Here is a 24,662-nt window from a genome sequence, read left to right on the forward strand (position 1 = left end):
CGATTGATCGACTGATAAGAACATTCCTATCTTGATATCAGTTTTCCTAGTTACCTGCCATTTATTACTATGTATTTTATATTTTATTACTATAGACTGTATTACTACATTTGAAATGAGCAGTGAGGTAACAGTTTTCAGATTCAAGGGCTCCAGACCTGTAACTCAGCTCAGCACAAATTACTCTTCGAGCTAAAAATCAATAATAGTTTGGCATTTATAATATGGCTAGAATTACCTATATAAAACGTTCTTACGTAGTTCCGATGCTTTATTTAAACATTTGAAATGAACAGTGAGGGAACGGCCGTGTCTGTGTCTAGGGGCTGGACCTTTAATTCCCCTGATTCCCAGATGAGAGTCTCGCGTAATACTCCAGTCAGCTGACTTTCGACGCCATTTTGTCAGCCATTTCCTACACTGATCCATTGCCAGCGTCTCTTGCGCGGTACGGGACGCCCCATCTGGCCTCAGTCAGCTTCTCCTGCCCCGGGCTTGGTCAGCAGCAGCGGACCCCCCTCCCCTGCACGCACGGGTGGATGAGAGACGGTGTAGCGGGTCGCTCGGCTCCCACCAGACCTCCGCAAGGCACTCGGCCCCCCGCAGGACACACTCACTCGGCACCGGAGCGGCACAAGTCCCAGACTCAGACATGGCTCTGAAGATTGTCAAGGGGAGCATCGATCGGATGTTCGATAAGAATCTCCAGGATTTAGTACGTGGCATCAGGAACCACAAGGAGGATGAGGTAAAGAACCACCGGCTAGCTGCCGCTGCCACTGTTGACATCTTGAACTCCTCCTTAAAAAGGGATTGAAGTCCCGCTGAACGCCGCTGGTACCGTTAACCAGTCGGCTAGCGTTAGCGTCCGCTCAGTCATTTCCCCCGCTAGCTTACAGCTACACTAAACACCCATTATATTAGCCCGAAAGCTAATTCTACGCTAGCTAAATAACACCTTGACACACACACACACACGCCTACTCACTTAGCACGAATGCTACCTGTCAGGTTGGAAGCTGGTCAACCTGTTGTCGGCTTGCTACTGACCGCTAGCTACCCTGGCTAACAGGGAGCCAGTTTAAGGAAGCAGCTTGATAGTTGATCACAATTCAGCAGATTGCTCCTCTGCATCACATGCAAGTGCATCGCTGCTGTCAACATCTATTTAGCAAAGGTCGCTAGCCTTGTTGCTGTGTTGCCTCCAGCTTCATGTGGGAGAAACAACCGAGCTTTTAGCTTCCCTAGTTATAGTCATACCTATTTTGTAGTGAGGATACCAGAGTCATTAGCATGGATTAAGTGATGCTCAGATGCCCTCTAGTTATATATGTGAAATACATAGAGCATCACTCAGGATGTTGATGATTGAATGCATCTTAATCTTCATGTAAACTAGTTAATACAAGGAGCACACATCGGTGACTGAGGGTGATGTCATCCCTGTCAGAGCTCTTGTCCGCGGGTGAGGACTCAGCTTCTGGCTCCATCACACAGTCTATGCTCCAGACCTGAGTGGGAGGAGGAGGAGGAGGAGGGGGGTGGGATGGGCCTTTAGAGGGCACATTTTTGGGGCAGCCACGTTCCCATCTACAGCCCCAGCCTCCTCCCCTGAAGAGATCCGAGTTGGCTGTGTCTGTAAACATGTTGTTAAAATGTTATGTCAGGTAGCACCACAAGGTGGGTGTGCAGCAGGATCCTTGGGCTGCAGAGCTGTGCGCACCTGTGGGGACAGAATCAGCTGTATCCACATTGTCATGTCATAATAAGAACAAGGCCGTCTGTGTTGCGTCTGTGATGATATTGCTTATAGAGAAGAAGCAGCTAGATGAGTGGTTCTGTCCGAGGCCTTCGGATCCTTGATCTCTTGATTGAGTATGCGGTCTTAGCTGTTCGGCGGTGGTAACCCAACCTGGGAAGCTTGGATAAGGTGGCAGTCCCCCCCTGTCAACACCGGACAGTGTGCTGAAATATTCATACAGTGTGTGTTGTGTGCGTCGGCACCTGAATGTGTGTTGACCAGGCTAGCCCACAGTTTTCTCATGCGCACTATTTGTCTTTCACATGTGTGCTCTGAGTCTCTGCACGGCTCATTCATTCACTCCCACGCCTTTGGAACAGCGGGCATGTTGGAGAGGTGTGAGGATGTCCTTGTTCGATTTAGGGAGATCACTCGCTAGAGTTTGAGGCCTATTTGCAATTTTTGTTCTTGTAAAAAAAGAAAAAGAGTAGCATCATCAGCTTACACCCTCCTTTACTTGGAAAGTGTAGGTCCTCGAGTGTGTCTCCAGCTCAGCTTGCACTACAGACAGAAAGGTTTGTCTGTGTCGGCCCTCGGACAAATATTTCAGCTATTTCAATGGGTTCTGAGTTGGCCATTGAAGAAGAGTGAGACGGATCACTTGATGCTGTGTTGAATCAATCCCTGCAGGCCCTGCTAACCACAGTTTTTCTAACAGCAGTGGCAGAAGGACCCCCCCCCCCCCCCCCATTTCGGTCCCATGACCAGCACACATGACCAGCACACTCACACACTCACACACACACACACACACGCAGCTATACGTATATGTGTTTGTATATAAAGGTTGCTCCTCTCAACAATGGTTGACTGATTGGCTTAACTAGAGTTTCCACTGAGCCTGTCGTCCACCATTCAAATTTAATTTACCTGCCTATTTATAGTCGGGGCTAGATAAACGTGGCTTTTTCCTACAAATTTTTGACTCATTGGTGAAAATGCATTATGGGACTTAAGAGCTGCTCAGTCACCCATCACCTGTTAGATCCACATAAATAACCTGTGGTAAGCTACTATGTAATTAGAGTGAAACAGATTCAACCTGAGCTGCTGATAGTGTGTTTAAGTGGGTTTTAAGAGCCTACATCAACAAAGTTCCTACATTTGATGTCATTATGCTTGGTGTCACTTTGAATAGCATCATTTCCTTAACTTTCCTTAACCTTAGAGTGGAGCTAAGATTAATGCTAAAGGTATATTAAATATAGACACCTACATTCTGTAGACGTTTTCAGACATGAGCTTCCAAACAGACATTTTTAGGAGTTTCCCAGATTATCCATGTCAGACGCGTTCAAATGATGGGAACCTTTCTGGAACATTCAGGGGAAGGGAGGTTACTGGGTAAAGCATGCAGGAGGCAGGACATTACACATGTTGTGTTTACAGCATATCAACATTGTCGTCTGCCGTTCACCTAAGGCTCTCAAGATCTTTCTAAATTGACATCGTCGTCTGTGTCCTCTTTGTGTATATTTCAGGAAAATATCCAGACATCAGTGCATATATGAAAGCAGGTTATTACCTCATAAAGTCTAGGACCTTCCTGACTATTTTTGGGAATTGCCAAATCATAATTCAGCTCCACCGCTGTGGGCTAGTATCCTGAATAGCAACAATAAGCAGAGCAGGATTCCCCGGCTCTGTCCTGGTGCTTGGTACCAGACGAGCACTTGATTTCACCTAAACTGATTTGTTGTCCGTTGTTTGTCCTCTCGTTTGTCTGCCCACAGGCCAAGTACATCTCCACGTGCATCGATGAGATCAAACAGGAGCTCAAGCAGGACAACATCGCCGTCAAAGCCAATGCTGTGTGCAAGCTCACCTATGTAAGATCTGTCGACATCCTCAACTGACTGAGTCTTCCTGTATTCTCTGTATATGGCTCTCAGCTTGGCCCCACCTGTGTTCCTTCGGATAAATACACACAGATCATCTGGCTTGTTTCCATAGGGATGCTGCAGTCTCGCTGTTCCTACTCCAGTTCATTATTCACTATTTATCTTTTGTAGGTGTGGCATATTGACTTCATACACACACTCACACAAACGCACACAATGTGGAGGGGAACCACACACAATCGTTGTATGTTATCTCCTCTTTTCAAACAGCGGCATGCTGAATCAAAGTACATTGTTTTGACCCAAGCCTTCATCAGGGTCTAAATATCTAACCACCTCACACGTTAGCAGAAATTACAAAGCTACTTATGAAAATGTTGTTTTTATAGCTTAAGATTAGTCATTAGAGATCCAGATACCATGCAGCCTGCACTTATTGAGAACAGTGCAAAATTGCAGTTTAAATCGATGTACCCATTTAGCCTCTGTGCACCAAAAGGACATTTTACATCCAATCTCTCCTCCTCCTATTCACTCATTCCTCAATATGTTTCTGCTGTTTTCTGCGTTACAGCTTCAGATGCTGGGCTATGACGTCAGCTGGGCCGCATTCAACATTGTTGAAGTCATGAGCTCCTCGAAGTTCACATACAAGGTACGACGAGTAAAAAAAACCCATGTATATGTAGATACCTGTCATTAGGACACTTGGACTTTAGAGCGGAAGACCAAGTCTAATGTAGTCAAAACTACAGTTTGTGAGACTTCATTGAGATCTCTTCATAGATAAACTTCAGAAAATAGTACAATGAATAGTGACAGAAAATGAAATACGTTGTGCAGATGAATTTCTATGGAACTGCTGCAAGGCCACATATGCTAAATGAAAAATACATTATGTAAGTACACTATTAAATTGCTGCACAATGCTTATTGTTTTTCCTACAGAGGATTGGCTACCTGGCGGCTTCTCAGTGCTTTCATGAGAGCACCGATGTCATCATGCTGACAACCAATCAGATCCGAAAGGTCAGTTATATTCTCTGTCTGTGCACTCTTTGAACATCCCTGGATTCTGCTTTTATCCCTCAGCCAACACTTCTGTCTCATGGCCTTTCTATTTTGTATCCCTCCTCTTCCAGGATCTCAGCAGTCCCAACCAGTATGACACAGGCGTTGCCCTCACTGGCCTCTCCTGTTTTGTGACCCCTGACCTCGCTCGGGACCTGGCCAATGACATCATGACACTGGTGGGTCATTGAGAGAATGTCAAGAGGGTTACCCACAGGGCTTAACATCTTTAGTTGTTTTTTTTTTCTTGGGTCACAAGCTGAAATCATGTCTACATGGTATTTGTTGTGTCTTTCCCTAGATGTCGCACACTAAACCCTACATCAGGAAGAAAGCTGTGTTGATCATGTACAAAGTGTTCCTGAAGTACCCAGAGTCCCTGCGCCCTGCTTTCCCCAGGCTTAAGGAGAAACTGGAAGATCCAGACCCAGGTATTAGGAAAACAAACCATGTTCTCCGTAACTCCAAAGGTTTTACTGCACAATTAACTGCTGTGAAGAAAATATATTTTTGTCATGTCAGTGTCATGGCCGTGTCTCCTGCGTTAGGCAAAATAGAAATCTTTTCCACTTTCACGTAGCTAAATCCTAGACAGTACCGGTACGGCTGGTGAGCGGCATTCGGTGTCACCTGAACCCTGTGAATTATTCAGCAGCCAAGAATATGAGATCAGGAACGGCTCATTTGTGATTCTGTCGGGGTTATGTAGGAACACTCAACAGCTCACAAAACTATTTTTGTTGCACAGATAAAAAAACATCTCTCAGGACATTTATCTGACACAAGGATTGTGAATGTGGTCTAAATTATTTACCGTTTGTAAGTTAGTAAGTTTTCACTGGTTTTAAATTCTGCTTTATCTTAATTATAAAACCTGTTTCCAAGTGCTGTCAAAAAGATAATTCAACAGTTTTAAAGGTGAAAAGAAATCTAAGTTAAAACAATATGTTAACCAGTTTTGATGGCACAAAAGCTGGTTACACACATAAATGAAAACGAACAGATCTAAATAAATCTAAATAAAAAAAATGCATGCAATAAGCACAGTTTTAAAAATGTAGTTGTGTCCTTTATTTTTGGATCGATTTCCTCTCTAATCTGTTTCCTCCTCTTAAGGCGTCCAGTCAGCAGCAGTAAATGTCATCTGTGAGCTGGCCCGCAGAAATCCCAAGAACTACCTGTCTCTGGCCCCGCTCTTCTTCAAACTCATGACCTCCTCTACTAACAACTGGGTCCTCATCAAGATCATCAAGCTGGTCAGTCGACAGCACACAGGGTTTCATTGTTGCTATGTTCCGTTTGTAATTCCCAATACTGCACAAATCGTACAGGGACATATTGATCAGAATAGAGGAATTGAGCAAAGCTCCTACTGCAGCGTTAGGCTCAGAACACACAGCAGTTAAATTTTATAAAAATAATTTAAACACATTTTTCACAAAATTACTAATTTAATGCACTGAGGATTGTCTGTATTTTTGAAGGTAGAATATTATACACTTTATAGTAAATTAATATTCATCCCATTCATTTAGCTTATATGTGTCTTTTGTGTTTGTTTACAGTTTGGTGCGCTCACACCACTCGAGCCACGGTTGGGGAAGAAGCTGATCGAACCTCTGACAAACTTAATCCACAGGTGAGATGAAAGCTGTGAATCACTCTTAACCCGATTGTAATATTGGTCTGATGTGATGAAAACAACAAAATAATCTGTCCTCACTGTCTCTCTCTCTCTCTCTCTCTCTCTCTCTCTCTCTCTCTCTCTCTCTCTCTCTCTCTCTCTCTCTCTCTCTCTCTTTCTTACCTCCTCCTCCTCCTGTCTCACAGTACCTCCGCCATGTCTCTGCTGTATGAATGTGTCAACACCGTGATTGCAGGTCAGTACTGCTGTTCCGCTGGCTTAGCTTAATGTGTTTGGTAAATCGAAGAAAACAACTCTTTTCAATATAAGTGATTTTTTTTTAAAGCAGACTTTAAATAATTTTTCGTGTCCATGTTCAGGAATAAACTCATATATAGAACGTAGTATTCTATAGCAGTAGTGTCTCATTTACGGGTTTTCAATCCTGCTCAATGATGAAACCATAATTTAGTCCTCTCTGCTTTCATCAGTTAATTTGAAATTACGTTTTGAAAATTAACTTTTTAACGCTCCCCTACTTTAGTATTCTTTTCACGTTTCCCTCATACAAATATCCCACTTTGAGATTGTTTCTCTTCTCACAAAATGTTAAGTTCAAAATTCAAATCTAATTTATTCTTTTTCTTCACTACAGTGTTGATTTCTCTGTCCTCGGGGATGCCTAACCACAGTGCTAGTATCCAGGTAAGGTATTGGTTATTTGTTGATTTTAATCATTTCCACTCCAGATGAATCACACTGCATGCTTTCACCATTTCTCTCCATTCACTCGTCTGTCTGTCCAACTGTAGTTCATGCGCAAAGCAAATTTCAAACAGGCTAGTGGAGAGTTTGATTTCTTTTAAAAAGGCTGTTTTGCATTACCAGATATATTTCACAATTTCTCCCAATTGAGTTTGTCTTTTGAATCATGCCTGTATGTGATGTTAATGGCTCTCCACTTCTCCCTTTCTGTTTCCCTCCCTCTTCCTCAGCTCTGTGTGCAGAAACTGCGAATCCTGATCGAAGACTCGGACCAGAACTGTGAGCCCTCTGTCAATGCCTGCAGTGTGTCATTTTCTCATTGTCTGTGTGTTACTGACTGTGGAACAGTCCTTCCATTTAGACGACGGAAACGTAGATGCCCCGGCTCTGGATAACTCGAACATTTCTACCTTGGGATTCCATTTAGCTTAAGCCACATCCACTCATAACCCACATATGGCAGAGAAAATGAACCACATCCAGCTTGGTTTTCTCAGTGTCTCGCATCAATCTGAGTTGATTGATGTGATATAAGTCACCAATTTCACTCCCTCACCCACTCCCAGTCAGAGCTGTGATTACTGCATCCAGCCATTCGAGTTATCTGCATCCCCCTTACGTAGATAGTTACATGTGGAGTAGATTATAGACCTCTGGTGTTAATAGAGTAGACTGTGAACCTGTAGTTTATTGTTTTCTTTATCCACTTCAACTCTTAACATTGATGAGTAAAGGGACGAGGGAGCAGACCTGCCCTGGATTCTGAACCGATAAAATCAATGAAGTGGAATTATTTTTATATCAATTCAATAAAATGTATTTAATCCCTAAAAGATAGTCAGCTGACATATATGCAGTATTACACTTAATGCATTAGATGTGTTAGTGTCAACTGAGGTAGGAAAATCAATTACTCTTGAGTCAGTGTTTTATGTTGCTAAAACACCCGATATGTTAGATTTGTTCTATTTAGGTTTCATAGCTTTTGTGCAGTTGTGCATTTTAAAGGACAGCAAAAACCCTGGGAATGAATCGATTGAAGGTGTTACGTATTAAACCATTTTTTAATATCTGCTTACTTGTCACATTTCAGTCCACAGTTGGGACTGACACATAAATGCAAAATTTGCACATAGTCCAAAAACATTTTGCCTAACTGCCCCTGTCAGTTTTTTTCCATAGCCGAGGCCGATGCAGAGGTGATTCCTGTGACTTGTTCTAGGTCCTTTCTGCATTGTATTCACTGCAGTGACCAGCCTCACCTCACTGCAAGGTCACTACTCGACATGCCCTCATCGATTCATGGAAACTGAGAGGTCTTTGTCTGTGCCAGATTAGATGATCAACATCGTGATTCAGCACATTTCTGAATTCTTAAAATACTTAATGGTGAGAAGGAAAATCAGTCAGGGATTCAACAGCGGATAAAGCAAAACAAAACTACTGTTTCCAGTGGATGTTTGTGTTGTCCCGTGTATGTGTTTGTCCTTTCCATTGTTCTGTGTCTGTTGTTCCTTTCCTTTTGGTATTTAGTTTGTGTCATTCACATATTCTTCTTCTTTATTATATTTGAAGGTAACTTATCCACACCAGACTTTTTTGATAGAATACATGTAGGTAAATGTAATGTGAAGTAACAGTTTTTAATTACTAGTCCAGTCCAAACCAGTTCATTGATCTTTTGTAAACCATGGACCTCTCCTGTAAACACATATTGTATTTCTGGTTTGTAACTGCAGGATAGTCGGTAAGGTTAGTACAAATGTCACATATAATGAATAAATATGATCAACTTTGTTATAAATTCCGAGAATGATTAGGTCAGGTAATAGAAGTAAGAGATAAACAGAAGTTTCCATCAGCCGATGCATTTAACTAAGAGTGTATGACTGTTTTGCTAACACCATGTGTGTGTCTGCACTTATGTAGTGAAGTACCTGGGCCTGCTGGCCATGTCAAAGATCCTGAAGACCCACCCCAAGTCAGTGCAGTCTCACAAGGACCTCATCCTCCAGTGTCTGGACGACAAGGATGAGTCCATCCGCCTCCGAGCTCTGGACCTGCTCTATGGCATGGTATGGAACCAGAACTTTCACTAATGCATCACTTTTAATTGTCGATCTTATTGTTAAAGATATTAGAAGCTTTATTGTCAGTTTTAGCAAATTATCTCTGACAGTAAAGAACTTGTTGCTGCTTGTTCTATTTAATAACTGACTTGATTTGTACCACAAGGTAAAACGGATCAAGTAAAATTCGAAGTGACTCATATGCAGAGCAACCAGCTGGCGACCACTTTATATCAGTTTATGGTTGTGTGATAATTGATTATCAATGTCGTCATCATTTTTCAATAACTGAGTTGATCCTACAGCAAGTGATATAAATTGCCATTTGAACAAATTAATGTAATTATGACATAAAAACTAAAGCGTGCTTGAAAAATTACAATTATGCAATGAAATTATTGTGGAATTTGTGTCTCTTCTCTTTAGGTTTCTAAGAAGAACTTGATGGAGATCGTAAAGAAGCTGATGCTGCATGTGGACAAAGCAGAAGGAACCACCTACAGAGACGAGCTTCTCACCAAGATCATTGACATCTGCAGCCAGAGCAACTACCAGTACATCACCAACTTTGAATGGTCTGTCTCTGAGCCAATAACTCCACACCTGCCTTGTTTTAATGTTCAACTCCAAACTATACATGTTACTGAACTTTATTATCCACATCTGCATGACAGGTACATCAGTATCCTGGTGGAGCTGACCCGGTTAGAGGGCACGCGGCACGGCCACCTCATTGCCTCTCAGATGTTGGACGTTGCTATTCGGGTCAAAGCCATCAGGATCTTCGCTGTGGCCCAGATGGCTACTCTGCTGGACAACGCCCACCTGCTGACCGGCAACATGCAGCGGAACGGCATCTGTGAAGTGTTGTACGCTGCAGCCTGGATCTGCGGCGAGTTCTCAGAGTGCGTTTATTTCTCCCTTCCGGATGCATTTATATTATCACTGGTATAAGGAGGAATAGGTAAAATAAGAACGGCTGTGAATACACACTCAAACTAACATTAGTTTAAGCACAACAAAGACCATAAACCTGTATTGAAGCAGCAGACCTGCATTAAGATTAAATGAGAGTAATGGGATATCCTATTATCTCAGTCATCTGTAACAATGATCTATAGGAACATTTCTGACATTTGAGTTCAGATCTTGTGCTGCCTCCCTGTGTGTTCTTGCTCTCTTCTGATTCAAGCACAAGCTAACCCCGAGAGCCCAACTTTAGCCAAGCTAAACCATCTCTCTAAATTGGACTCTGACACATGTGGTAGTTTTTATACCTAAGAAAAACACTTTCATATCCAATTATACATGAATAGTACTATTTCAATTGGTGATACAATCTTTACAGAAAGCAAAAATATGTAGCCCATTTCTGAGAGAAGAGAAACAGGACTAAGTAATATACTCTTTGTCATCATAGACACCTTGAGAACCCAATGCAGACGCTGGAGGCCATGCTACGGCCAAAGGTGGCCACCCTTCCCGGCCACATACAGGCAGTGTACGTGCAGAATGCAGCCAAGCTGTTTGCCACCGTGCTGAAGAGCCAGGAGGGGAACACTGAAAGCACACCCGCACAGGAAACCAGCCAGCTGATGGTTGAGAGGCTACCGCTGTTTGTCCAGAGCGCCAACCTGGAGGTGCAAGAGAGGGTAAGAGAGGAAGTTTGAGAAGAATGAGTCATGTCTGGGGGTTTTTCCCCAAACCATAGTAGATATGTTTACTTGTTACCTTATTAACAAGATGACTGCCATGTTCCCAGGCGTCTTGCATCCTGCAACTTGTCAAGTACATCCAGAAACTGCAGCAGAAGGATGTAGAGGTAGCAGAGGAAGTGAGTGCTCTGTTTGCTGGAGAACTCAACCCTGTGGCACCTAAGGCACAGAAGAAAGTGCCTGTTCCTGAAGGGTATGTATGCTATGATGTTACATGTGAGATCTACTTCAGTAAAATCCAAGGCATTTAAATTTACTACTATGGTGTTCCAGCAAGAATTGCTGAATGTTGAAGTTAAAGTCTTGATCTGTGACGTGTAACTGAGTGTGTCTCTGCAGTTTGGACTTGGACGCCTGGATCAACGAGCCTCCGTCTGAGAGCGAGTCTGAGGATGAGCAGCCCAAGGCTATTTTCACCAGGGAGGAGCCCAAACACTCCCGCCCCCGTCACACAGAGGTGGACGAGAAGGAACTGGCGAAGGTGAGCTGGTTGACGATAGAAGCTTTGTTCAAAACAACAAGGATGATTTTATATATATAGTTCTTAGCCACACCCTTGTGAGCTTTTTGTAAGTTTATTGTCTAGCCCTTATCTTTATTCTCACCCATTTGCAAATATTATTTCAACAAAATCCCACTTACAAGTACAAATAATCACAACCTTTACACTAAAATGCAAACATTTGCAAAAGTGGCCGTAATCATACATATTCTATCTCTAAAACTAACAATACCAGCAATATTGACCGGTCTCATCTGTTTTCCAATGTGGTTCCCTCTTATGCGTGGAGGTGCACTTTTCTTCATTGATTTTAATTCCTGTTATTGTTTTTCCTTCCACTCCCAGAGGAGAGAAGTCAGAAAGCAGGAGCAAGCCAACAACCCGTTCTACATCAAGGCCTCCCCGTCCTCTCAGAAGGTTTGTTTACCAGTCCTCACCAGGATGTTTTACAGAGCACTTTGATTTAAGTAATTTATCCAGTACGTTTCAAAACCCTGAACGTATAAGTCAGAAATACAGTAGTCGGTCTGGCATTAAATGTAGTTACACTTGTGTATGAAATGTATGCGCTAACCAGTGTGTGTCTTTGCAGGTTTATCAGGAAACCCATGGAGTGGAGCACATCCCAGTTGTGCAGATTGACCTCAGTGTGCCTCTCAAAGTCCCAGGTGGGGCACCACCACAAGACACCAGTGACACACTCATTCATTGTATTCTTATTCAATTTTGATAATTATTAGAAAGTAATAAATAACATGTTTGTTTTTAGTATCTGTCTTCTTGTAATACACCTGTGGCTTTCTCTTGTCCCCCAGGTCTGCCTATGTCTGACCAGTACGTCAAGCTGGAGGAGGAGCGCCGCCAGAAGGATAGAGCAGATAAGAAGAAGAAGAAGAAGGAGAAGAGGAAAGACAAGCGCACTGGACGAGGGAAGAGAAATGACTCCGGCCCAGAGAGCGAGGAGGACATCACCCCTGCGCATATGGTCGACATAGTTACTGAGGAGATGCCAGAGGTACACCGGGCTGGACCTGCGCAAACAGCACAACATACATATATATAAATATACAGAATCATTAGATCGTAGAAAAGAAAAATGTTTAAAATGTGCAAACAGTTTTCTTTCTCCTACCACTGTATGGTATTCGTGTTGTGAAAGTAAATCCAAATCTTCAGGAACACATTATTTTTCCTTAATTGAGCGATCATTTTAATCTTAGATTGAAGTGCTTTTTACACAGCACTGAGCTTTGTTGAAAGCGCAGTAATTTTACTTTTTATTTTAGCTGTGGAAAATAGTAATAGATTACCCCTCTCGTTGCTCCAGAATGCCTTACCCAGTGATGATGATGATAAAGACCCCAATGACCCTCACAAAGCGCTGGACATCGACCTTGACAAGTGAGTCTGCACAATGCTCCCTACACATGGATCCTATATCTACACATTCACAGATATTTGTGTAAATCTATTGTTCATTTTTACACATTAATGTCTAAGCCAATTAATCATTGCAACTTTGATTTTTCAGCCCAAAAGTGAGGAAACAAATCTTGTTTACTTCCTGATTATATCTTGAGTTTCATGGCGACATCCTCACAACCAGGGTGACTTGGCCCTTTCCCTCCTCTCACTCCCTCTCATGGCGTTCTGCTTTCTGCTTCCTCTTTTCTATGCCTACACACACCCACTACTGCCTCTTTGTGTGGGCAGCTTGTTGGAGACGGCTGGGCGCAGGTGAGTAACACGGCATCAACGGAGCCTGGCCTCCAACGCGCACAGGGACCGCCTCCCTGTCTTTTTCTTTTCCTCTCTACAAATAGCTGTCTTGCTCCTCTAACTAACATAGCTCTCATTTCTTTACTCATTTGGAGTCTGCTATACCCGCTTCTGCTTTTTTTTACTCGTCTTTCCTTGTTCTCTCAGTTTCAATTGTTAAACTGAAGCATTTGACTTAGAAAACTATCCAATATCCCTTTTCGTAACCTTGCCTCCCATTTTTTAAACTTGTATAATCCTGACAATATCAGCAGTTGTTCCTAAACAGTGTGGTTTATATTTTCATCTTAAGAAAAGACAAGTTCCCCATCTCTTTGATAAAGAGAAAGAGTTTTATTGAAAAAAGGTTTTTAAGAGGGTGGTGCTGATCTTCTCATGACTTAATCTTGCACCACCTGTCCTCTTGGAATAGGCTCCTGAAAGCCTTTTGGCACTTGTTTTTCTTGGAAAAGGTAATTGGCATCAACATGCTTTTAGGAAAGCTGTCCTTAGGGTCAGGTCCTGTAATATATTTGCTCTGAGTTCCCAGATCCTCCTCGGTTGAATTTAGTCTTTTTTTTTTAAGTGGATACTCCCCGTCTGGCCTCGGGGGAAATCACAAGCACATGTGCCCTTACACCAATGCTGTAGTTTACATCATTTGAAATTATTTTTATAGAATTGGGTTAAATCCAAGTTTTAGATTAGGCAATGAAGAAGAGTAGTGATTGTGCTGGAGTAATTGGAAACATCTGAAAGAGACTGACTGCAGAACAAACTGTACATTTATATAGTGACCTCATTTTACCCAAAATGACTCAAACTTGTTTTTTCCAGGCTGTTTCAGTTATATGTCCTGCAAGCTTTTTTTTTATTATAACTTTAGACTCTTGGAATGCATTCATTACATAAATAAACGGTCAAAAATCTTTGTTAGAAAACACTTTGAATCTTCTCATCTTCAAATTGTTAAAATTGTTATAATGTCCGGGCTGAATAGTTTCTTTACAGAGAAGAGCCAGCATGGGGCTGTAGTGAATGTGCTCTCTGCTTACAAGGTCCAGGCTCGGGTCAAATAAACTTAACAGCTCGTTTCAGTTGGATATAGAGGGATTTATTACTTTAGTTTCTCGCTGTTTTTGAACGTCTGCTGCTTCCAGCTGTGCCAGAGGAATGGCTTAACTCAACACCCTGAATGAGACCGAATATGTGCCTGAATTCAGTGGGTTGCTGCACCCTGCAAGCCTTTTTTCCCTTTTCTAACAACCGAATGCTCACTAAAACGAAAGAAGAGAGATTGAAGATGTTTTCCAGAGGATGGCATCAACTGGTCCCCCAATCACTTCACAAATCCTCTTCTAAGCAAAGTTAAGATGTATAACTGTGCTGTTTTCTCTGTCCAGGCCCCTTGCAGACAGCGAGAAGATACCAGTCAGGTCACACCGTGCAGCAGAGGCTCTAAAAAGCCCCGGAGAAGATGGAGACACAGTGAGTGCCGCCACTCTTGAGCCCAGGAAGAAGAGAAGCAAAGAAAAGAGGGAGGAGAAGAAGAAGGACAAAGACGGAGATAGGAAGGTGAGGTTAAAGTGTTTCTTCCTCTTCTGTTACTAGACAGCCTCATTCTCTCAAACTGATGAGACTTCCACTTCGAAACCAGTAACCAGATTTATGGGGTGGTTGGGAGCTGTGAGCCACATAACTTTCTGAACCGCATTGTGACACCGAGCTGAATTTATCCTCCTGTTATTTGCAGAAGAGCAAAGAAGAAAAGAAGAAGAAAAAGCACAAACGTGAAGAAAAGGAGGAGAATCTTCTCAGCGGTCAGGCAGACGAACCTGTGGTCCAATCAGAAGAAAGCAGTCAGGTGGCGGCACCGCCCACATCGACCAGCACTGAGGTATGCTGTTGTAGAAGGGTGGAGTAGGGCTGTTTCCTACCTAGCAACAGAGGTTGTGTCTAATATTTGAATTAAAAAACATGATAACATTAAATATTCAGAAAAATATAAAAAAACCATACCATTGTAAATTTAAAATACAAACATATTATATTAAGTTGACATTCTCTGCTGAAAGGTAACATTCAAACAAAAATATATAATCATTTTTATTGACTCAACACTTCTTCCCAGCCTCTCTTTCAATCAGCTTAAAGGGATAGTTCACCCAAAAGTGATAATTCACTCATTTTATACTCACCCCTATGCCGATGGAGGGGTGTTTGAGTCCCTAAAACATTTCTGAAGTTTCAGGAGTAAACAGTGAAGCAGCCGAATCGAATACAATCGAAGAAATTAGTGACCCATCTTCAGACGTAAGAAAAAACATGCCTACATACTGCTCATGTGGTGTCTTCGAACACTGTATATCCCTAAAACTCCCAAAGTGTTCTGTGGACTCAAACACCCCTCCATAGCGTAGGGGTGAGTAGGTTAAGTGTGAATTAGCATTTTGGGGAGACCTATCCCTTTAAGTGATCAAGTATCTGTTTCCTCATCTTTTACCAAATACTTGAAGTATTCATGAAATAAACCTGAGTATTCTCCATTTTCACGAGAAGTAAAATACAGAACCTGTTTGGCCCTCTCACCTCCTCGCATTCCTCTCCTCCCCTTCCTCTTCTAGGTTTCGGATCTGGATTTCTGGCTCTCAAACGCTCCAGTGCCCTCTAACACCCAGGTGGAGTCGCCCCCCTCCCCCCCTCCTCCCTTCATCTCCTCAGTCATCACATTCCATCCTTCACTACTCCATATTTTATTGATCTACCTCATACGTTGGTCTTTGCCACGCGATCTCCCTCTATTTCTTGTTTTCTTTGTTTGTGTAGTTTTTGCTCATCTTCCACTTTTTCACACAGCTTTCTCTCTTTGGATGGTCACATAACACTTCCTCTTACATCTTCCACTCTCCGTCTGTTTTCTAGCATGTGCTTGTTCTCACAATGTCAGTGGTTCTCTCCCTCAGCTGTTGTTTTGCTCTCTGGATGTCGTGTCGGTCTCGAAGTGAAAGTGGTTGCTGTTGTCGATGGTGATCAGTGAGCGCAGGTTACCTGAGCTTCCATGGAATCTGACTGTGTGTGTGTGTGTGTGCGTGTTCTCTAACTGCTTCCACTGTGGTCACATGTAGTCGTGCTTGTCTTTGTTTTCATTTTTTAGCATCACAACTGACTCACATAGAACAGAAAACACGCTCAAAGAAAGAAAGTACTCTAGGGGCTAGTTGAAATTACCCAAATGCTAAAGCCTATATGAAGCAGTATTTTTATAGCCTGACGTTGTCAGACTCACAATTCTAGTCAGAATGTGAGTCTGAGACCACTCCATTGGGCTTTCATTATGGGGCGTGTTTCAACTGACCAGGAAGTAAAATTCCTCTTCGCTCAATTGGATAGACCTACAACCAATCAGAGCAACGTAGTATGTGACGTATGCTAAGCAACGCATTGTGAGTTATTTACTAACCCGGGTTCACACCGGACGCTTCAGCGCAGCGCCAAGCCTTAAATAACAGCTGGCTCCCATCCACTCCCATGTTAAAACTTTGTGCCGGTCACACCTGAGGCTGAAGCGGCTGCCTCGCGGATTCAACCCAAGGGCAACCCACGAATTCAACCCAAGGGCACTTTGATGACGTGGTTGATTACGTTACCGTTGATCATCTGTCAATCATCGTATGAAGCCCGCCCTGACAATCTGATTGGCCTGCTCGGGGCATAATTCTTTCCCAATGGAGCGGATCTAGACCGAACTGCCCGACCAAAAATGTTGTGGGCGGGGCTAAGTTCGTCTGTTGCTGCATGCGACACTTTTCTTCAGAAAAATCCAGTTTGTGTTTGTGGTATCACATAACTCAGTAGGATGCAGGTGGTTTTGAATGACCTTCTATGAATGAGAACTCACTAACTTCACTTACCCCTATCAATACAGAGATGGCACACTTCTGTTGGTGTTTATACTGTGGTTGCTCTTGCTAATGCTATTGTGTGTGTGTGTTGGTGTGTGAACAGGAAGCAGTAACAGTAGCAGCGGCAGCAGAAGCAGCCTCTGTGTCCGAGGTGGTCTCAGGCACAGCGCCAGACTCGGAGCCTGAGGAGCCTAAAGATGCCGAGATGGAGGAGACTGTGAGTCACCGCCGATGATGATAATTACAAAGTAGAAAGTTTGGCCGTGGTGCTATAGATCCCAGTTCGCTGTGACCTGACAGCACACAGCACATTGGCAGCTCCTCTTCTTCTCACATGTCTGTGTAAATGGTGCACCAGAGACCTGACACTTCTAATGGTCTCTAAAATATTTCATCCAGCAGCCAGGTATCATTACCAATTCTGATTCCAATGTGGGGGGTTTCTAATAAAGTGTCTGTGTCTTTTTTCTGTCTGGGTTTTTGATGATAGAAGTCCTCCAAACACAAGAAGAAGAAGCAAAAGAAGGAGAAGGAAGAGAAGGAGAAGAAAAAGAAGAAGAAGCATCATCACCATCATCGCCACAGTGACGCAGGTGGCGAAGAGTCTGTGCAGAATGGAACAGTGGAGGAGGAAGAGCCTCTGCCGGTCTGTGTTTAATATCCTAAACTCCACCGCAAGTGTTCAGCAAACATAGTCACATTTTTATTTTTGATGCGATCATATTGGCTTAATGTCATGTTGTTCCACTTTGGTCAGTGTGATTAACTGTCGACTCCATCATGATGTCTATAATTCAACTAATTGTTTTGATAAAAAAATGATATTACTTAACTAATACAACATCCTTGCGTCATTCTGTATTTTGATCTTGATCTAATATTTCTTTTGTGGTGGAAAAACAAGTCACTGCCCGCAAAGCCACAAATAACTTGATGCTGCATGTAGGCAGGAGGATTTATCATCGCCCTTATCTGATCTGTGTAGATCCCACTATTCAAGCCTGCTGACTGACACACACACACAACCACACACAACCACACACACACGCACATGCACTCTCTAACCTGCACTGCTTGTTATACATGGGCAAGATAGAAGCAGCTCCTGTTGCCTAACTAGCATATTGTGTGACAGAGCCTGCCAGATCTGACCTGAGCTCTTATCTCATTTCAGTCCATGTCCAATTACTGCCTGCTGGCGGAGAACTCCTACATCAAGATGGTGAGTGATAGCAACTCAGATATTTCTGAAAAAATAAATGTCCCCCCCACCATTTTCGCTTATTTTTTATCACAATATTTAATTATTTTTGTTAATTATATCATCAGCATTACTGATGTTGATATCAGATTGTAATACAGTCCTTATCTGCCAGATTTTATTATATATTTTATCCTTTCATCCACTTTAAAATATAAAGGGAAGAAGAGGATCTGCACAAGAAATGGGTTTACTCTTGAGATGACAACAACACACACTTCTGTGTAGTTACTAAATAGGAGGAACATCTGATCGGCCTCATGTGACATCTGCCCTCAGTTGACCCAGATTTTATGTTGCATCACTGTCTCTCTTCATTTCCACATTTGTGCAATACAATTAATAAGTGAAATATTGTAACCAATTTTAAGATCCAGATTATGGACATACCCTCAACATGGAGCATAGGCAAAATGCAAATGTTCCTGTTTAGGTTCATGATTTAAATGTAAAAGTTTTCTAGGCAACATAAGTAGTTAAATGTGTAGATTTCTAATGTATATCCCTCTCTTTAAAGATGACGGAAGATGCTGATCAGGTACTGGATAAAGTTGACATTTTTTTTTTCTTTTAGACGTCCCTCTGTTTTCTTGTTGCTCTTTACAACCTGGCCTCTGAGACTAAAACAAAGCAGCGTTGCTCAACTTTCTGAAAATATTTCTGTGGTGTGATCTTCCTCGTGCTCAGACTCGTTTCTTGCAAACAGTGAAGTGTGCTTTGGTGTTGGACTTGCTGTGTTTACTAGGTTACTTCTCTAAGTAATCGTTCAGTGTTAAAAATACAAGGATGGAGCATTAGAAACAGTTTTTCCAACTTCAAACAATTTATCTAATAAGAATAATTTTCTTTTTCACCCCACCCCTCTAAGGTTTATGACATCCAGGGGAACCTTCAGGATGGCAGTCAAGTTGTGGTGTCTGTTATATTTGAAAACAAGTGTGACAGCTTCCTCAAATCCATGGAGTTCAACGTCCTGGACTCGCTCAACTCCAAGCTCCAGAGGCCAGAGGGCTCGGGTCCACATGATGGCCTCACTGTCCCCTTCCAGCTTCCACCAGGTCAGCGGTTATCAGCAGAAGACACATCTTTAATATAAGCAATGAGGTTTAAATCCTCATTGTGGGCAGTTTGGTTGAGTCTGAAGACCTAACTCTTAGCTTCTCTCTTGTGTTGCAGGGGTGTCCAATGAGGCGCGATTTGTCTTCACCATGCAGAGCATTGTGATGCCCCAGAAACTGAAGGGAACACTCACCTTCATTGTCAAGGTAAGGAGAAAAACCTGTAGTGTACATCCACACAGGAAACACATCCACACTTGCTACACAATTTTAAATTACACATCCCAGTATGTTAAATATAAATCAGAGAGGTTAGATATCGTGGAATTGTGTAAATGAGATTTTTTTTTTCCCCCTACAATTGTTTGTTATTGTGGTGTGTTCCCACAGAATGACGACTCCTCCACTCATGAGAAACTGGACTTCAAACTGCACTTTACCTGCACCTCCTACCTAATTTCCACTCCTTGCTACAGGTTGGTGATAGACCTGTCAGAAGATGAGATTTTCTCTAATGGTTACTGGGGCCAAAATAATTTATGATAATGATATAATCACAATATCTCTTGAAAGTTTGAAAAACATGGACATAATACTATCATTCACTTTCATGGTGAACATTGTTTGTGTGTTTTATCTCATTTTTGACAAATAAATCATGTTGAAAATACTACAAAATACTAAAACCAGGTTTGTTCAGATGGACAAATATTTTGTTGATTAAAGGGTTTAACATCACAGACCGTGTAATATATATATATATATATTATTATCTATGATTTACCAATGTAAATTAACAGTAAATATAAAGGTTCACTGTGTAGAATTTAGTGACATCTAGTGGTGAAGTTGCAAGTTGCACCATAGTTTGGCCATTCTGGGCTACTGTAAATTAAACTGCCGATATAAATATAAAGTATTTAAATATAACGGCCCCATTCAAGGGTAGAGAAAACAATTCCTACAATATAGGATAAACACACTAGTGAAAAAAATCACAAGGATTATTTTATATAGAAAAGAAGAAATTCTAAATGTTTTTTTCCCCTCCTTATTGTTTTTTTTTTCCAGTGATGCGTTTGCAAAGTTGCTGGAGTCAGGGGACCTGAAGAGCAGCTCTATCAAACTGGAGGCGGTCATTATGCCCTTCCATCACCTACTAGCCAGGATCTGCTTCCACCACCACTTCTCAGGTACATAGCTCACCGGGAAGTACTCTGCATTTGTGTCAAGTGACAAACAATGATTTTTGTCCACAGATATAAAGGTATCAGTTTGTCAGGTGTTCCACATACAGAATATAACAATACGCTGCTTTTCAGTAAGTTAAAAACAACTGAGAAATGTTTTCACAAGTGACTTCTTACTTTTCTATCAGGGTAAACTTGGATGGCGTGTTGGTGTTGTTGTTAATGAGTTGTAAATGACCATAACTTCATGCAGTTCAGCATTGCTGACAGTTGTGTTGTTTGTGTCTTCTATGATCAGTTGTGGAGAGGATCGACTCCTGTGCCTCCATGTACAGCAGGACTATCCAGGGTCACCACGTCTGTCTGCTAGTCAAAACTGTAAGTGGACCGGTCATACTCCTCCCTTAATCTCTGTTAACCAATGAATTCAGTCTACAGTTTTTTTTTTTGTTTTTTTTTCTCTTTTTTTCCCAAAACGTTCCCACACTCCTGACTTGAATGTGTCCGAGCCCTCGGCAGTCTCAGTTTTATTATTCATCTTTATCTAATTAAATTAGACTTACTTTTAACACACCCGTGATCACTAAACCATGTTTGGACCAAAAACAATGTCGCAAGAATTACTGCACTGGAGTAAATAAAAAGAGGTTGGAAAAATTTGAGCCTCCCAAAGAAAACGGGGAACTACAGATATGCATGAGATGGAAAAAGTGAATAATGAATAAGAAATGATTAAGAGTGAAAGGTTTTAGGAAATAAAAATGAGAAATTATTTTATGACTCACATGTGTTATAGTGTTTACTATCAAATGAAAAAGTAGTCAGTGTAATGGTGCAAGATGTGGGCAATGTATGTTTCAGAATTGTTACACCGCTGATTTTGAGATACTCATTAATAAGTAGTTTTCAGTGCAGCAGCTACAAATAATAATAAAAAAACATGAATCTTCTAATAGTGACCCTCTCTCCCTCCCTCTCTCCCTCCCTCCCTCTCTTCCTCCTCACAGGCTGATCAGACAGTTTCCATCGACGCTAAATGTGACGAGCCGACGCTGCTTGGGAATGTGCTGGATGAGATCAAGCAGACCTTCTCTCAGTGCTGATTGTGTCTGACAGACCCGCATTGCCCCCAACCCGGCCAATTCCCCCCCCCCCCCCCCCCCCCGCCGCCTCTCCCTTACTGAAACGCAGTATAATCACATTATGAAACACTGAGGCTGGCACTTCCATCACCGTTCCTCTGGTCCTGAAATTTCCAACATTTCTTTCCCCCTTACCTTCCACTTCAGCATTCTGCAGTCTGTTTTTTCCTCTGAGCTCTGTGGTCGCTCTCCCGACTCTCTGTGTTGTTTTACAGACTCGCTGTGTCCACGTTCCGTCTTCTCTGCAATGCACTTTCATCTTCCCTTCAGCTCCTAACAGCCGCCCCCCGTTTCCAGCCCCGACTCTGTACTTTTACTCCTGTTTCTGGACGCCCTGCGTACTCTGCTCTTTCCTCTATACCTATACGCCCTCTACTCTGTCGGCAATTCATTCTATGACAGTCATGTAATGTAATGTTGAAAACTGGACTTTTGTTGTTGATGGTTGAATTGTGTTTTTACCATTTTTAAGTTTTTGTTTGATTCTTTGTTTGTTTATTTTGTTTCATTTTATTTGTCTAAAGCCTTCCTGCGCCTTTGTCTCACCCCTGTCCGTCTGCTCACTTAACATCTATTTAAGCCTGGAACAACCATGTGACAAATCCTTCTCTGATTGGCCCTAGCTGGAAGAAAAAATGGCGAGTGTAACCTGCTCACCCATCTCTGATAAGGGGCCTAGAGGAGACCAGACACTGGGTGACTGCAGTGAGAATAGTGCAGAGATGAAACCAAAGCTACATACAAGGCCAGGGTCTTGAACTAGTATCACAGCTGTTCCCCTGTTGCCTTTCTGGCGAGGCTCGGCACAGGTCGGCCAGTGCGAGTGTGAAGGAACGCTTGGTACTAGGGAGGACTTGTGCAGCAGACCAGTGGTTTCGCTCTGTGCCTTTAGTCGTGCTGTCGTACCTACTCCAGCGCTTCAGGAGCCTCATAGAGCCCAACCTCCCTCTCCTGCGCATTCGCTCCTTCGTCCAACTGTGCCACGCTGCAGTTTGCCACAATCCTCCTCCTGCCCCGCCACCACAAGAACGTCCAACATATCATTCCTGTCACAAATCAATGAAGAAATTGGAAGAATGTAAATTGAATGGAAAGAATCTGTCAACCGATCAGAAGTGTGATGTGAGATTTCTGTTTCAGTTCGCTGTCAGGCCAATGCCGCCTTCCTCAGCCTCTGCTTCGACTTCGGGATGGAGTTGTTAGTTATAAACAAGATGTTACATTGTAATTATACAGAAGCTTTGTCTTGTTTTTTAAGAAGCTGCCGTGGTGCTGACCACCTTCATGTGTGTCACCACATGAACACGTTTGTGACAGATTAATCTGAAAAGGACGAGAGCTGCTTATGTTACATCACTGTCTTGCAGCCAATGACTTGCTGAAGGATGACATAGTTACACTGTCAACCTCCCTGCATTTTTTAAACCAGCTGCTCTGCATATCAGGTTGCTGTAGATGCTCTCTCTGTAAGCAGAGACTGTGAAATGGTCGGTGGTTTTAGGTTCTCCTAAATTAGCAAGGCAACGTGGCTTCCACGCTCTGTCAACAGCAGAACAGAGTTTTGCCTGTCTCCATGTGTTATCATGTGAAACATATGTGTCTGTGCCACTTTGGCATCACGGTAGCTGCACTCAGGCTAGCTGACACTCAGCTGGCGTGCATCCAGATAAATCCCTGATGTTTCTTCTCCCTTGTTAGAAACTGCCTTGCCACTGTTTTATGCATCATGAACGTGAAAGGCCGATCTTTAAAAGAAACAGCCTCCACTCAGAAGTCTCTCAGAGGTACTTAGATGTTTTTGTTTGCGTCATGCATCTCACTACATAGTGCAGCCCGACTTAATCCTAGTAGTAGCAAAATAAAAAAACCTACTTGGTAGCGTCTCTGTTCATATAGCCTGATAAGGCCCCTTCACATCTGTCTGCTTTTGTAGATAAAAACTATATGATAATGATGTCTGGGGCCTGAGGGTCACATCGGCCATTCCAAAAGATCTTCTGTCCAGTAATAGTGTCTGAATACAGAGGTGATCAGCTGTATATCAGGAATGTCAATAGGAAACGAGTATTTATGTAATCCCTGTATTTTCCTGAAAATGACCGCTATCAGTGAAAGTGGGGAAAAAAAAAACTTCCCTAATCATACATTGTCCTTTTAGTATTTTCTTGTGCATAATGTTTGATTAAAATTTGTATAATGCATGATTAGGAATGTACACTTTTTATTTCCTGTTCATCGGACATGCTAACACAAACAAAAACAAAGTCATTCCATCTTGTCCTTTTTCCATAGTCTTTTTTTTTATTATTATTATACAGTTTAGTTGACCATTTTCTGTTTTTGATGGTATTTTGTTTTTATCTATTCTAAAATCATTCATTTGAAGAAATGAAAAAAAAAGATACTGTTGAATGTTTTAAATTATTAAACACAGGGAGGGAAGGGGGTTCTGTTTGTCGTCATGACGCACAGGGCTTGGGGCTCCGGATAGTAAGTTGAGGAACACGGGTCACGATGTGAAGCAGTGTACTGAGAGAAAACCCACTCTTGTCTTAAATCTCTATTGGTTCAGTTGTAGTGAGTTATTTTACCGACATTGGCTTGTGAGATTGATTTATACTCCAATATGACTGATTTCTGAAGATCCTGTCTTTTCATTTCTCCATAACTCGATTCTCCAGCTGTGTAACGTAAAATGTTTGAAAGGGGGCAACACATTCCCTTTAAAGAAAGTCCAACCCAAAATAAAAATTAAAGGCTTTAAGAAGCTGCTGTAGTCATTTTGTTTTACAATGAATCAATAAACAAACACATATACCAAAAATATATTTTCTGTGTATGTGACTAAAAGACAGCAAGTGTGTAAGAGAATGGCGTGTGTGTTTATGTTGTTCCATGTATTAATTTGTATTATTAACGTTTGATTAATCAGATGTACTTTGTATGTGTCCCCATGAACTTCT

At 42.2% G+C, this 24,662-nt stretch overlaps 1 protein-coding gene across 6 annotated transcripts; it reads left to right on the forward strand.

Annotated features, from left to right (window-relative positions):
• The first annotated feature begins 409 nt into the window (after window positions 1-409).
• Window positions 410-24,466, forward strand: ap3d1 (adaptor related protein complex 3 subunit delta 1). Of its 6 annotated transcripts, XM_062394909.1 has the most exons (35): window positions 410-748; window positions 3,535-3,630; window positions 4,217-4,297; window positions 4,591-4,671; window positions 4,785-4,892; window positions 5,015-5,144; window positions 5,830-5,969; window positions 6,279-6,352; window positions 6,544-6,593; window positions 6,993-7,042; window positions 7,333-7,381; window positions 9,032-9,177; window positions 9,598-9,746; window positions 9,846-10,076; window positions 10,592-10,823; window positions 10,934-11,079; window positions 11,226-11,367; window positions 11,734-11,805; window positions 11,981-12,056; window positions 12,204-12,403; window positions 12,716-12,789; window positions 13,102-13,125; window positions 14,550-14,721; window positions 14,900-15,043; window positions 15,771-15,824; window positions 17,152-17,265; window positions 17,539-17,694; window positions 18,223-18,270; window positions 18,827-18,847; window positions 19,178-19,367; window positions 19,486-19,574; window positions 19,758-19,843; window positions 20,439-20,560; window positions 20,856-20,935; window positions 21,565-24,466. In XM_062394909.1, the coding sequence occupies exons 1-35, from the start codon at window positions 653-655 to the stop codon at window positions 21,658-21,660; spliced, it is 3,819 nt and encodes a 1,272-aa protein (XP_062250893.1). In that variant the 5' UTR covers window positions 410-652; the 3' UTR covers window positions 21,661-24,466. The 6 variants fall into 6 exon arrangements, with proteins under 6 accessions (XP_062250893.1, XP_062250894.1, XP_062250897.1 ...); XM_062394910.1 differs by lacking the exon at window positions 18,827-18,847; XM_062394913.1 differs by lacking the exon at window positions 15,771-15,824.
• The last annotated feature ends 196 nt before the right edge of the window (window positions 24,467-24,662 follow it).

The sequence above is a fragment of the Platichthys flesus genome, chromosome 9 (assembly GCF_949316205.1).
Source record: "Platichthys flesus chromosome 9, fPlaFle2.1, whole genome shotgun sequence".
Lineage (NCBI taxonomy): Eukaryota > Metazoa > Chordata > Actinopteri > Pleuronectiformes > Pleuronectidae > Platichthys > Platichthys flesus.

Coding starts and splice junctions, on each gene's coding strand:
- ap3d1 (XM_062394909.1), top strand. CDS start 653: ATGGCTCTGAAGATTGTCAAGGGGAGCATCGATCGGATGTTCGATAAG. Junction 15,044..15,770: donor CCACATCGACCAGCACTGAG/GTATGCTGTTGT, acceptor TTCCTCTTCTAG/GTTTCGGATCTGGATTTCTG. Junction 19,844..20,438: donor ATTTCCACTCCTTGCTACAG/GTTGGTGATAGA, acceptor TTTTTTTTCCAG/TGATGCGTTTGCAAAGTTGC.